Source organism: Sinohyriopsis cumingii, chromosome 15 (assembly GCF_028554795.1).
Source record: "Sinohyriopsis cumingii isolate HCF-2022 chromosome 15, ASM2855479v2, whole genome shotgun sequence".
In the NCBI taxonomy this organism is placed as follows: Eukaryota; Metazoa; Mollusca; class Bivalvia; order Unionida; family Unionidae; genus Sinohyriopsis; species Sinohyriopsis cumingii.
Genome location: NC_142975.1, coordinates 11,318,021 through 11,333,423, shown reverse-complemented (window position 1 = coordinate 11,333,423; position 15,403 = coordinate 11,318,021). Strand labels below are relative to the sequence as shown.

At 40.2% G+C, this 15,403-nt stretch overlaps 1 protein-coding gene across 1 annotated transcript in view; it reads right to left on the bottom strand.

Annotated features, from left to right (window-relative positions):
* Positions 1-11,471: 11,471 nt before the first annotated feature.
* The window catches only part of LOC149781260 (cleavage stimulation factor subunit 1-like), a 41,908-nt gene continuing 37,976 nt past the window's right edge, over positions 11,472-15,403 (bottom strand). Inside the window, exon 13 of the mRNA XM_089935344.1 lies at positions 11,472-13,235. Within this exon, the coding sequence (XP_089791470.1) occupies positions 13,123-13,235 (113 nt within the window). The 3' untranslated portion in view covers positions 11,472-13,122. The remainder of the gene's footprint in view (positions 13,236-15,403) is intronic.

Here is a 15,403-nt window from a genome sequence, read left to right as displayed (position 1 = left end):
CACTTGTCGTCCCAAATTGAATGGATACAGTTCTTGTAATAATCGATGGTAATGATCCACGGTTTGAATATGGTCATTGAGTTCCTTCCACGTAATCTGTTGGATGACATGTGACATAAGTCGTGGCATGGCAGCCTGTTTTTATAGTCTCTTTGTTTCGGAAACAATACACGTACTTTCTAGCCAGAGATCTTCGTTCTCCAGTAGGGAATCTAAATCTTGCATACTGTAACCGAAACTTCAGAGTTCGTTTAGAAGTTTCCTCTTCCTCTAAGTAGATTCCACGTAAAATATGTTGATAATCCTTTAACTTGTCTTCCTCAATGTATTGCTGTAGGTGAATCTCGAAGTAACCAAAATAATGAACATTTCGATCATTCACTAACTCAAAGTGTTGAACAAGGTCTGACCACTGAAACAATTTCTGACGAATCAGTTCTCTTATACCCTTCAGGTACCAGTGGTTAAAGATCTGGTGACGTAACGGATGCAATTGTTCTTTACGTTTCACTTGTATTTTCACCAGCTCTCGGTAAATGCGTTCTCTCAACTCCACAGGCAAAGCACGAATGTTCTCTTGTAAAGTATCCATGAATAGGTCATACTAAATCCTCTTTGGTCTGACACAAGAAATGTACTCTTTGCACAAACATGGTTTCACTTCAGTGTCGAATTTAAATCGTTGAGTCACTAATCTACACATTACAATTCGTTCAGAAGTTTCCTCTTTCACCAAGTTGACATTGTGTTCAAGATGTTGGTAATTCGTTAACTCTTCCTCTGGAATTCGATGCAGTACGTTTACAATGTAGTAGATAAAATCGTCCATACCAAACCATTCCTTTTTATAACCAGGAGGTCGTTGATCAATGTCTGTCCAATGGAACACTTTCAATTGAATCAGTCCTTGTATAGCCTTCAGGTACCAGTGGTTCAAACACCGGTGACGTATCGGATGCAATTGTTCTTTACGTTTCACTTGTATTTTGACCAGCTCTCGGTAAATGCGTTCTCTCAACTCCACAGGCAAAGCACGAATGTTCTCTTGTAAAGTATCCATGAACAGATGATTATGGTAAAAAGTTACTTCAATGTCTCGGTCCCACTAAGGGTAAGTAATGACAATTCGGTGACCATCGAGCATGTTCTACGTAGGCCGAATCTTGCGGTTCCCAGTGGTGAAGTGTCACATCGCAACTGAAGCACCTGACTTTATCTCCTTCGCCCAAGTAGAAAAATCCGGCTCTGGCTAATTCTTCGGGGGTCGGTCCTCCCAGATACTTTGGCCATTTTCCTTTGAACGATTGAAGACGATTTTCAAAGTCGCAGTATTCCGACAAACGCACAGGAAAAGAATATTCGTTTTTCACAGGTTCGTTTCGATGAGGGTTGAGTGACATGGGTAGGAGTTTGCTCAGGGCTGGATGACATCCGTAGGGGGGTAGACGTGAAGGTGAACATTCCCCTTTAAAACGAAACCCAGTAAAATGTCCAAGAGGACGAGCGGCATCACTTTCGCATCCGACAGGTTTGACACGCACAGCATCACTTTCCATGATAGGGGTAGGGGCACTAAAGTTCCCATGATGCTTTACGGCATCGCTCAGGTCACAACGTACAGCATCGTATCCATCGCAAGGCTCACAATCGCACTCGTCTGCAAACTCCGTTACGCAATTACAATGGTAACCGCATGGACAATCGCAGTTTCCTTCCGGACATTTTCCGTCGCAATGCATGGGTCTTATCCATCCAATATTAGTCACACCAGAGGAAGATACAACTTTTTTACAATCCCCAAACTGGAACGATGTCTCTTTCAAAGTATTCATCTTGTTCGCTCGGTCTTGGTAGTCACAATGAACTATCGATCTTGCCTAGGGTTCCTTTTTTATATACAGACCAATACCGACGTGACCGTAAGGTAAGGTGAAATGATTGGGAAGTCGAACTCGCTTCTGGTATACAATTTGATAGACTTTTTCCAAGGGTCGACTGACGATGTGGTGAGTGGGTAAACGTACAATCTTGTTCGGTTGATAGGTGGTCACTTTAAAGTTTCCATCCTCTCCCGATTGCAAGGCTTCTTTCAATACCCCAAAGTTCACCACACGACTGGTACGATAATTCAGAGTCAGTCCTTTCACTTTGCACGTCGTGTGCACTTCTCCTTGTTTGTCACGGTATTCGTAGCCGTAATTTTTGGGACCGCCACTGACGAAACTTAGAATCTTGTCGTCGGGATGCTCGTCTGTCCAGGCTCCTAAACGGTCTCCTTCGATGTTAGGGTGATGTTGAATCGGGTGATGGATGTAAATGCAGCTGTCCGTGTCAAAGTACAGGACGCGTTCCCCTAACAGTTCTAAAGCTTCGTACAATTTTAAGCGAGCATGAGCTGTCACGTAAGCCGCAATGATGACATTTCCAAAAGGGTCGTCTTGTACAAAGTCCAGATCTTCTTCGTAATTGACCAAGATCAAATTCTCTCGAACGACGTCCACGTGTTTCATGTATTTGGTTTTGTCGTGAATCATCTGGAAGTAGCGGGAAGGTTCTGTCAAATATTCCGTCTTGGGTAAACACGGTCGTTGTGCCATTTTACCCCACAAGCAATTTAACATCACTTTGGCAAACGATCGCCTGCCTTCGTTTTTCTCGATGTGGTCTAAAGTGATGCCTTCTTGTTCCCGGTATTTCTCTTTGAATTTTATTTGGTCTTCGGGAGTGTGACACCAGGAAGGATAGCCGCTGGCTTCTTGCTTCAGTTTCAAAAAGGCATCCACGTAGTCGGCGAAAATGCCTTTCTGACTGGGATCACCCTTGCGGTACTGTTGTGTCTTGGGAAAGTGGCAAATTTCGTACACTTCTAACAGTTGGTATCCCATGTCCAAAGCTTTGAACAATTCTACGCTGACCCAGGTTCCCGTCAAGGCCCGTTCTTCCTGGCTGTGCTGACAAGGTTGATCTTGGTTGCACGTTTCGGCACAAGTACGGCACAAGGGAAACATCAATTTGCCTTGACAATGGTGAGGTAAGACGGGATGGTATAGGTTCGTGGGAGGCAAAACTTTACACTTGATCAAGCCTTCGTATTGTCGAATGTTTTTCAGGTCGATGTGTTCCGTTAACAATTGCGGGTGCCCTACAGGAAAGCGACAATATTTGCACACGTAGGGATACAGCGAACACACGTCCAAGTATTTGATTTCTTCTCCTATCTCTTCCTCGGCTTGGTACAGCAAACAGGTGGCATTGGTCCTTCCTCCGTACAAACTATCCCTCGGGTTCAGCGGGTCCATGAACAGGTAACTTTCCACGAGGCGTTTAAACTCGGGATCGGTTTTCAAACGGTGATCGTACTCGTGTTCCCACATTTCCACCACTTGGTATCCTTGCTGTTCTAACTTTAGGCGTCGCTGACAAGTGTCCTGGTACAAGTCTTCCATGGTTCGTTGCAAAAACTGATTTTTAGTGCCACGGTCAGGGTAACAGACGGGACATCCGTGAAATAAGCAACCGTTAAACTCGTACACGATCTTGGGGTTTTCTAAGTCCCAGCCATCGACCGAATACGTTCCGATGGTTTTTTCGCCCCCTCCGTTGCGGGCATGCTGAATCCACTTGTCTTCCTTGTCGCACAAGTAATGTAACCAACGTAGGGCTTTGACCGAGTATTGACGCTTGACAAAGTGGGTCGTTTGAGGGCTGATGACAGCCACGGTGTTTTCAGGCATGAATCGTTGTCGATACACTAGGGAACACGCTTTGGCAATGGTGCAAGCTTCTTTCAAAGGATCGACCCCTCCGTGTTCCATGAACAGTTCTCGAAATTTTCCACAGCAACGCCGTAAAATGTCCACGTCGGAACGACAATACTTTAGCATTTCTTCCTGAAAGTCGAAAGGGTCCGAGGCGTGAGCCTGGTACCAAGCGTAGAAAGCTTCTCGTTGTTCGGTACGCATGTTGTAGGGGTCGTAATAGTGAGCCTCAGGCAAATGGGGTAGAACGGCGTGTTGATTGGCTTCCGTATTGAAAAAGTGTGGAAAGTACCCTTTAGCCATTTCTGTCATTCCAAACGTTTTAGGCATTCGACTCAAAGGCATGGCCAAGTAACTCATCGAATCTTTGAACTGTACTTGTCCCACTTGCATGAAAATGATTTTGGCTCCGTTCAAAGTCACTTTAGGACGCTCGGTGCCTTGTTCCGTATAGTATCTGAGAAGAAACTGTCCATCGTATCCGGAAAAATTGTGAGCCATCACCGTGGCATGACGATGACAATCTCCGTAACGTTCGATGTCCTCTTGGCTCCACGTCTTGTCGACGGGGTCTAAGACCCATTGGGCAAAATCGGCTAACGTGTTCGGTCCCCGAAAGATTTTTTCACGTCCTCCAGGAATCTTGCTACAGTGAGGGCAATGACTGAAGATAGGTTCTTGAATGCACTTCTCGCACGCTCGATGAGCCACGCAGAAATTAGGGATGTGAATGCCAGTCTCTTGCATGCATTCGAAATCGAAAAAGATGAAATTGCCTTTCTTCTTGTGACCGTCCTCTTTCTCTGGTGGGGGTTGGTATTTTTGCACGTAACATTGGTGTTCCAAGTCCACGATGTGGTGACAAATGTGACATTTTTTCTTTCCTCGACATACGTGTGCCTTGGCATTGTTGGTAAGTATGCCTTGTCCACACGTAGAGCACAATCTCAGGAGTTGACAAGCACATTTCTTCTGTGAACCTTGTGTTTTCAAATGTTGTTGGTAACAGGTAGGGCTGACAAACGTGCGCAGACAAGTGGAACAAGTCACTGGTTCTTCGCTCAGACAGGGTGGAGAGGCCAAACATCCTGAGCATTTCCATCCACAATGTTTGTGTTGCTCTCGATTATTATAACCATAGTCACATTTCTCACAGTAATAACCGTATCCCAGGAATCCGGTGATACTGGTAATGGTATCGAAATGGTCATCGTGATGATAAACATGAATGTATTTTCCGTCCTTAAAATCTTGGCCTCGAAACAATAGAGGCCCGCGCATTTCTTGAGGGTGCACTTTCAAGGTGTAGCGTGGAGCTAGGGCATCTTGCAATTTTTGCATCTCAGGAATGCCACAGGGTGTGTCTTTGGGCAGTCCGGCTTGTTGTAACAGGAGTTCTGCTTCGTTTCGTTGTTTGGCTCGGTCGGAACGTTGAATAGTGTCCCAGGTTCTTTTCCATTCTACCGTGTCGTTCTTGTTGGCATAGGTTCGTCCCACCACGATGGCACGGGCTAAACACATCTGGTCTTGAGGGTTGTTAATTCGGACGAGACTCTTTTTGGTGTTGCGAAGGTCGTCCACCAATAACATCTTTTTGCGTCCTGTCCCTTGAGGAGGAGAGACGTGGGTCATGTCCAGTGTGGCTTTACCATCGGTGATGTCAAACTGATCATTAGATTGTTGTACGTTTTGAATCTTGTCCATGACTTTGGAAGCAGTCAATTCTGCAGGGGTGCTAAACTCGATCCAAACAGGGGATTTCAAACCGTCGTGTTGTATGGAAAGTCTCAAGCGATCGTCTTCTTTGGGTTGACATTGTCGCTTGAGTGCAGTGAGCAAAGAATCCCACACCTCGGTGATGAACACTTCTGCTTTCTCTAACGGCACTTCAGCCTTGAAATCTTTCAACTTCACCGTGTATTTGTAAGCCGTGGTTCTAAATTTTCTAGAGGAGCGCTTTTCCGTCTCTCGAATGGAATAATACTTTTCAGGGTTGACTAAGGGTGATGAACTTGGTTTAGAGGGTTCGGATTCTGGTTCACTCATGTCCTCTTCAAAATCACTGGCATGAATTTGTGCCAAGATTTCAGCCCTGGTACGAGGCGATAGATCACGTTTCTGCCTCTTACTTTCTTCTTCTTCTTTCTTCTCGAATGAATGGGATCGTTTCATCTTGAAAGCAAAAAGTCAAATGACTCAAGTTCAAACACCATAAACTACTTTATAGTCATAGCAGACCAGCGTATATAAAAGGGTGCGTGTCTTGTCCTTTCACTATTCATTTCACTCTCAAGCCGAGCACAACGATGGAAGAGACTAACCAGATGGAACGTTTCGTCAGAGCTTTGCGAGGGGTCATTAGAAAATTCTCTTCAGACCAGCCTACGGACTACTCTCCTTCCTTTAGAGATAAAAGTCAAGATACTTGCTATATCTGTCAGAAGAAAGGGCATTGGTCTTCAGAGTGTCCAGACCGTCAAAAAAGAAAAAAAACAGGGGATAAAAAAGACAAAAGTCAAGATACCTGTTATTATTGTAAAGAAAAAGGACATTGGTCTCCAGATTGCCCCAAAAAGAAACAAGAGGAGTCAGAAGAAAAGAGGAATTCTTCAGAAGAAGAGAGGGATTCTTCAGAGGAAGAAGAGGAAGAAAAAAGACAATTCTATTTAAATGAGGCAAAGAAACACGAGAAGAAAAGAAGAAGGGAAGAAAGCGAGGAGAAAGAAGAAGAGGAAAAGAGTGTGACGGTGAAGAAATTCAAAAAACCGAGAGACTAAAAAAGGAGAAATCAATGAACTTTTTATTAAAGTGTTGTGTTGTGAATTGTGAATTGGATTGTAAAAAATGGAGAAAAGAATAAATGAATGATATAAGGTAAGTGTCTTTGAGTTGTGATTTTAAAATAAGAAGCTACACTCACGCACTCATACACAGACACGTACTATAAGGGTAAAATGGGTGAGTTTTTTTTGAGTTATTGGCAAATTGAAATTGTATTTCTTTTCGAGAAATGTGGGTGGCCCTGAAAAGGGCCTTTTTTTCTTTATGGTGTAGGGGTGAGTTTAAGCAATCAACTTTAACTGCCTTAAGCCTTTGCCACGGCCAAGGCCTACTTCTGGACTGCGTAATGATGATAATGATTGGGTTGAAATCACTAAGGGTGGTACGGTAGGCTTAGTCACAGGGTTGACGTGTTTGGCTCGGGAAGGTCGTATTCTCTTCGGTCGTGATAAAGAAGTCTGATACATTTGTTTCAGACTTCTTAACTCCGCTAAAATGTCCAACAGTACCGTGACCGTTTGATTTTCACCCTCTTGTTTCTTTGCTGCTACTTCTTCTTGCTGTTGTTTTTTTCTTACCTCTTCTTCTTGCTGTTGCTGTTGCTGTAGGAGAAAAGCCTGTTCCGCTTCCTTTTGTCGTTGCATAAATTTCTCCAATTCTTCTTTCTGTCTCTGTCTAAAATTCTCCACTTGCGGTAATGAAGAAGGTAACGAAGGTTCCGGAACAAATTCTTGCGAGGAGAGAAAATCCACAAAATCTCAATTCACCTCTTCTGAAAGTAAGTCAGGGTTCCCTTGGGCGGTCTCCCCTGCTGGTGCACCCCACTGGATCGTTTTCTGAGTTTCCGTCATGTTGAATCACTGTCGCATAGATTGACTGCACACAAGCGCTAGCGAATCTATATTGACTACGTGACGTCACAGACTGCTCTCTTCGGATTGGATGCGGGCTGACTGAATTCTGTAACGCGTGTTCGGATTGGTGAATGAACTCAATCCGTTTCAATCCTTTCTGTCCCTATAAATAAGCGCAGTTCACTGCATTGATTCACCTATTCTCGGAGCCTCAACATGTGGACCGACGTTGAATCTTCAACCCTTGTGTCAACGATGATGTTCAGGACGGACATGCTCATGTATGTCCGATCCAAGTGGACCGTTGTCTACAGGACCAACAGCAGCCTGTGGATAAGAAGAGTCTATATAGAGAGACAAGGTTGCCTCAAGAGGACTCTGATGTATGGCCCTGCTGTAAGACGAAGTTTGAGGAAAAGAAGATGTCGCAAATGCCCTTTATGTTAAGGGAATATTAACATAAACCAAAGGCCCTTTTCAGGGCCAGCCATATTTCTCGAAAAGAGATAGTCTTTGAATTGCCTACCCCTTTTTTAAAAAAAATGTTTTTAAAAAAAATCCCATGTTAAATTCCCCTTGTCCGTAGAGTGTCCCACGATTTATTCCCATGTTAAATTCCCCTTGTCCGTAAAGTGTCCCACGATTTATTCCCATGTTAATTCCCCTTGTCCGTAATCTGACCCACGATTTTTCGCCATGTTAAATTTCCATTGTCCGTAATCTGACCCAGGGGTCCCTGTAATGCTAATTCCCATTGTCCGTAATGTATCCCACTTCACTACTGATGCATCATATCTCCTGTGGAAGAAGTTTGCTTTAGTTAGACACTTGAATATTTATAACTAAGTACAATATGCATAATCTCTTTTTCCTTCCTTGTGCAAGAGTTTTACCAACCAACTTCTGTATATAAAGAGTCTCTAGACAAATTGATCGGTATAGCTTCCAATTTTTTTTTTCTTCATTCTGTGCGTATCTTCAGTAGAGCAATTATTGCAGACTTGATGATAAACATTATACAATGTGACATATATATATATATATATATATATATATATATATATATATATATATATATATTGGACAAAGCTTACTGCGAAAAGAATTTTTAGTCACACACAAGATCTATATTAGCATGTACTCTGAATAATCATACAGATATGATCATTTCATTTAACGTTAGTGGATAATTGTAGTCCAAAGTGTCTACGACTCAGACCAGGAAGCAAATGCATATTGTCAAAAAAGAACTTCGGATGCGACAAGTCGGTCTGCCTGTTTGCAATTAATGTCCGTGTTTGAAGTGTTAAAGGAGACAAGAATGTTGTTTGTCCATGCATTAAGCTTTTTCAAGATCATTGTTTATAATCCTTCGTACTTATGACGGGTCTGTAGAAGTCGCAACAGAAGTAAGAACTATCATCGGCAAATAGTACCGTTTGTGAGTTGAAGTCGTTTGCTTTATCACTGACAAAAATAATAGTAAAGGCTCTAGCACAGAACTTTGGGGAATCCCAGTTACTTGATATTTTGATTATACTTAAGTTCAGTGAAAAATAGATCCAGGTGTCAATAATAACAGTCCCATACGCCTTTCCTATCTGTATATTATCGTTTTATGCACAAATTAATAAAATAATTATTCCAACCTCAGAGATATAAAATAAAAAGAGAAACAAAGAAACACACTATTTAGAGCCGCGATAAATACCTGTATGTATGTAGTTGTGTGGGTGCGTATGTATGTATATGCACTCAAGCTGGAGAGTTTTGTTAATAAGGACACGGACGTATTTAGCTCTGTTGATATGATCTAAGAAAGACAACTGTTACTCTCTATTCTGTAGTGGTCTTGAAGGAGTTACCTTCGTGTGTGTTGATTAAACACGTGACTTGTGCATTCGTCTACGAGCTATTCTTTTGAAGATATCACCACTTATGATGATACAAGCATGCTATCAACAAGCTCTGTTTCACTTCCTCCCTTTCTAGCATTTATTTTGCTCTTCATATGAGAGATAGAGAGACTCGCACACACGGACACACTCCTTCAGACATACACAGAGTCAATTTCAGATTTTTAAATCTATTAATAATAACAGCAATTAATGATAATACACGAATAGTAAATTCTATTATCAATTCTACACATACCTTACACTACAACAGTATTGTACATCATCTGAAAATAAACATCGAACTATACAAACATGTATAGATATTCACTTTTCAACAAGAAACCTTATGAAACAAAAAAATTGCATACATAGGCATTCCTATTCTGAGCCTCATGCATCCTAGTCATACAACGCAAGACGTATCACTTTATTTATGTTTTGTTGTACCAAAACAAAAATATCACGTGATAGGTCTTGCATTGTAGGACTACAAATATCCATATTCCATGGAAGATCTTTATTTACATACCCCAAGAAACATATAGAACAAAATCAATGTTAAAGTACAGGATGTGGACATTTTTGGACGAGGTCATCCTAGAGGAGTGATCCAGTACGAATTAGACCATCATTAGATCGTGACCAATAGTTCCAATGCCATCATGCCTCAATGTAGGAATCACAGAGTGATAGCCTTTGATAATAACTGGAGCTAACTCATTTTCCTCAAAGAGCCAGAGAACAAATAAGCCAACTGCAGAACTACAGTAAGCAGCAGTTTTTGAAAAATAATCTCTTTCCTTCATAAACTTTCCAACTGGAGAACCTAAAAGCTCAGTAGATTCTCTCCGTAATTAAATTATTTTCTCTGCAAGGCTGTCCCAACATGAGCCATGCATGAAGTCTGTCAAAAGTGGGATGAAACACTCATGATCTTACCCATTTGAGCAGTTTAGGCTCCACCAGGACTTATGCTATGACTGTTTCTAGTTAGACTGTTCACTCTGGACTTCCTGGGAGGGGTGTGGTTCTGACCACTCAATTAATTTCTGTGATTTTCAGTATCTAAGCTCTGTGTGTGTGGAATCAGTAAATGCTCAAAATCCACTCCTAACTGACTGATAGTGCATTTATCACCCAAGTTTCTGGGACTAGAGAGATAATGGTGGGCAGTTTGTGATGCCACCAGTTCACAAAATGGTCTATCATTGGATGCTCCCAAAGTGCACAAATCTGAAGACTGACTGATCAGTGGACCACTCAGTGTCAAGGGTCAGGTCCCATCTTCTTAGTGAGTCAGGCAAAATATAACGCCAAAGCAGAATGTATTGGATGTGAATATTTAGCGAGCACCAGTGCTGTAACTTCCAAATCATAATACATAGATCAGGTGATTTAGCCCCACCCTCCTCCCCACTTGTAGAAAGTACATGTACTTTACTACCACCGAGCTGTCTTACATAAGGAATTCATCTCCTGCAGGGTTCATCCTTTCAGAAATGAGAGGCTTTGACTATGGCCTTCATTTCCAAAAGTCCAAGAGTTGCTAGTTTGTGACCTACTCAGAACAGCCTGTGTCATCTGCCTCAGTGTGTCCTTGGGAAAGGAACATAATTTCCATTTCATTGGTATGAAACAGCCCAGGGGTCTCAAACTCAAATCGCAAGTTCCACATGAGGACTAGTTCATAGACCAGAGCTCAGCATCACTGAAACCTTTTCATACAACTAAAGCCACTCATATAAAAAGGTAGCCAGTTGAAATGTTGGAAACAAAAACTATGTAAAAAAAATCGAATTTTCCCAAAAACTGGCTAGCTGTGAAGTAAATTTTTTTTGCATTACTAATTATTTTACAAATTTTGGGTGTCACCGAGGGTTGCAGAAAAGTGGCATTGTGTGCTGCAAGAAACAATTCCATGGGCCACATGTTTGATGAAGTTAGTTAATTTCCCATTTGTCTCAAGCTGAACAACCAAATTTTGCTGAAATGATGTCATTCAATTTCTCATCTGTATCAAGGAGTGTGTCAAATCTGTGGAGATGTATTAATAATTGAGGCAGCATATGCACAGAACTTAAATAGAGACAGAGGGATGAAAGAATGATAAAGAGAAAAGCAAAACTAAATATCTATTTCCTAAGAGAAGCAGGGGACAAATAAACTAATAGTTGCATACCTTATGAAAGAAAATCTTTAATGCATTTTTCTTCATTAAAGATACAAGAAAACATGAAATGTCTGAATTGCAGAGACATCAATATTGTTTAGATACTGAGAATGTATATGTTTTTGTATGTCTGACCAATTTCTGCATTTTAGTGACGTAATGAACATAACAATGTTAAAATGTACACATAATTTACATAAAAAATGTCATGATTGTCTATGATCCACACTTACCTTATATCATGACCTAAAAATGCAATGCTTCCGTTAACTATATTAATTATTACAATATAACCAGTGGATATTTTAATTTCTTTTATCAATCATAAATGGCATTGTAGTCGTGTACATGATTTACATGTGATGGCTCTTTTTCAATCCCCTGATTCAGTGTTTTATCCAGCTTTCCAAGAAAAGGGGTACTTATGGTTCCCGAGGTTGAATCAAGGAAGCCCTTCTAACTTTTAAGGGGTCCTAGCCATCACTGCATCATCTGATGAAAACTCAGTACATGCTTAATATGTCACCAAAGTTACAAACCATTATGTTAACTTCCATTAAATTACTGTAATGATATAGTGTTATTTCTCAATGAAACTAAATTATTGCTAAATTACAGATGACATAAATAAGCAGGAATAAAATGTCACCTATACATAACTCAGTCACTTTTCTTTGCAGTAGTTGCACAATTGTACAAATGTGTGGAATCTTATCTTTCATTTTTGCCATAATAAAGTCAGCCTTTTTTTTTTGAATCAATAGCAATAATATTGGTCCATTTTCCTGTGCATTATTTACACTACATTTGCCAAGATGTCACTCCCGGTATCTGATGATAGGGCATTGCACCCACTGTCATCGTCATTGGTTTCAATCATTTAAATGACCTAAAAATATATAGTACTTTCATTTTGTATTAGTATGTCAGTCATTATCAGTGACTTAGTATTCAGCATGCATAAAGTCAGATAGTTTTTAATTCGCTCACTTGGCACTCTAAAAATTGTCGAGGTAATCATGTTCCAGTGAGAAGCTTACCATACAGCCCGAGTTAATAAAATGGAGGATCTTGATGACTTATTCGATTTGTCAGAACTGTCAGGACACAGATCACAATCTTGCAAACAAAACATTTTTTCTTTGATTTAGATCGCATTACCAATGATTATGTGCACCGTTTCAAACTTTACTGTGCTAAAAGCTGCTTGGGTACAGCCTGGAATACACTGCAGATCCCTGTGTGGTTACCTTTACAAGACTGCTAACTTCCTCTGCATTTTCTGATCTCCTCTAAATCTAACAGTACCTTATATCAGCATGTAAGCAAAGATTGTACAGCTCTAAACAAGAGTTTGTGGAGTATATTAGAACACTAACAGACATACTTTGAAGCAAACTAGTTACTTTAGCTACAACACAAAAAAGTAAATCAATAGTTAAAAAAATGGAATAGCAGTTTTGTGCAGAACAAAGGTCTCATGCAAAATTCTGACCAAAATGAAAAATATCAATCGTTTATTTCACTTTTACAGTACAAGCCTGACAAAAGTTTGGTCTTTTGATGAAATTATACTATGGACAAAAAATGTCAGTTTCTTAAAACATTATGATATTAAGATGGTAATGAAAACATAGAGCATCACTGGCACAAGCTTGGCGCTAATCACTATCTGCTTTTCTGTACCAAAACCGGGCACGAAAATCATCACTGCAAGTGATAAAAGCTGGTCCTGTTGGGGAGTGTGCAATCTGACGCACAACACCATTGTGACCTATAAAAAAAAATATGTATATAAAACAGCCACCATAAAAAAGGCAAATCACCCAAAACTTACCATCCCATAACTATTACAAATGTATAATCAATGTAACTGTGCAAATTTAACCTTCAGTGACCTTGAACTTGACCTAATAGCTAGTCTCAACAAGAAGCTGCCTTAATGAAATGTAATGCAACAAGGAAGGTGATACAAAATTGGGTACTGAAAACATGAGAAAAAACGACTTATTACGTCAAGAAAAATGACAAGCAGAAGCCAAATATATAATGTTGGCTCAAGTGTCCTTGACCTTGCTCAAGTGGAATCTACCTATGAAGTGTGATAAAAATGAGGTCTGGGAAATTTGACTTATCATGCAGAATGGAAAATCACATCTTCTGCTCCAATGATACTAACCCTGACCAAACATTTCCCAAATCAATAGGCTTCCAGCTCTATCGACGGGATATGGTATAAATGCAGTTCGAGTGAAAAAAACAAAAAGAAAACTAGAGCAGATAAAACCACCTTGTCTGCAGATGGTTGGACATCATTAAGTGTGGGTGCTGTAAAAACGATTTGATTAAAATATTATTTTATTGTCTTCATGTATTTAACCCATAGGTCACGCAAATATTATACAGGTCACTTTGATATTTATGCGTGACAGGTAGAACGTCATATAACTTGTGGTCCAACATTTAAAAAACCAATTTCATACTTCAGGTTTGGCAGCAATTAACAGATATGCAAAACTGTTTAGTAATTGGGATCTACCCAGGAGGGACTGTTCTAAATGGTAGGAGGTGGGATGGGGGTTAAGAGGTTGGCAGAATCAAAAGTTGAGAAAACAAGAACATAATGCTTTGCGGCAAAGGTCAATGTTAAAGTTCTTTAGGCTCTATATTACAATTGCTTACTTTCTACCTAAACAAAAGGCTAGGTCAACAAAGGGAATTTCTTGTATTCACATAGTATATACTGTTTCTGAATGCATGTCATCTTTTTTCAGACTGAATGATGAAGAGTATCAAAAGTGTGTTAAGAAACAGGCTGTCACAGAAGGTGTTACAGCACTGAATGATGAACAGTATCAAAAGTGTGTTAAGAAACAGGCTGTCACAGAAGGTGCTATAGCAACTGACACAACAAGACTTTACCTTAAAGACTTCTATGCCAAATAAATATGGGGAGGTTAAAACAAATTAAGACTATTTATTTTAATTCAAAGAATAATTTCAATTACATTTAACAGATCATAAGGACTGTTTCATTTAAACATACATGGTACCATATGCCAGGATACTTTGATTTCACCGTAATTAAAATTATAAGAAAATTCAAAATTGCATCTATGGGTGAGCACCCCACTTTAAAAGTGCCTTCTGTAGGACTGTTTCAATGGAACAGCCCTAACTGTTTCTAATTTTACGATGATAACATGTATATTTGATTGTTTTAAGATGATACTTTGCATATATGCTGCTGCTATAGGAAATTTATGGGGAGATAACTGCACACAATTTCTAAGGGATCCAATTTATACAGAGCATGTCCTAAAAAACACTTTTTACTTAGCTGACCTGCTGCTACAGTAGTCCCCCTCTTGAATGGCCCCCCTGACCAGCGGCCACCCGCTCCTTACAGCCAGAATCCATTGGCACCGACAAGTTTGTGTTCAAAAGTAACCCTCACGAAAGGCCACCTGGCTAACGCGACCAGCATATTAGTGCAATAATATAAAATTTACCCCTCACAAGCGGCTGCATTTTATTTTGATATGTATCCAGAACCAGTATTTTATTCATAACGTGTGTTAAGTAAACCGATTTCTGTTTCCTGATGTCAGGTTTTCGTTACTGAAAGAAGTGTTGACTAAAGCACATGTACCACTAAGGTTAATATTATATCATTTATGCCTCACGAGAAGCCACATTTATTCCATAACGCCGAGAAAGACTCAAATTTTAATCCATACAAAAGGGTAAGTCCATGTAATCCAATTAGCCTTACTGCTGTGTTATCATAAATGTCCGGTTTAGTCACTTCGATAATTGTTAAGATTACAATTACTGAACAGTAGTAATAGCTGAGAAGTGGCAGCATCGATGTACAATACACAAGTCAGCAGGAAAATGGTTTGATAGTTTTTATGGCTTCCCTTAGTAAGATGTTCACTT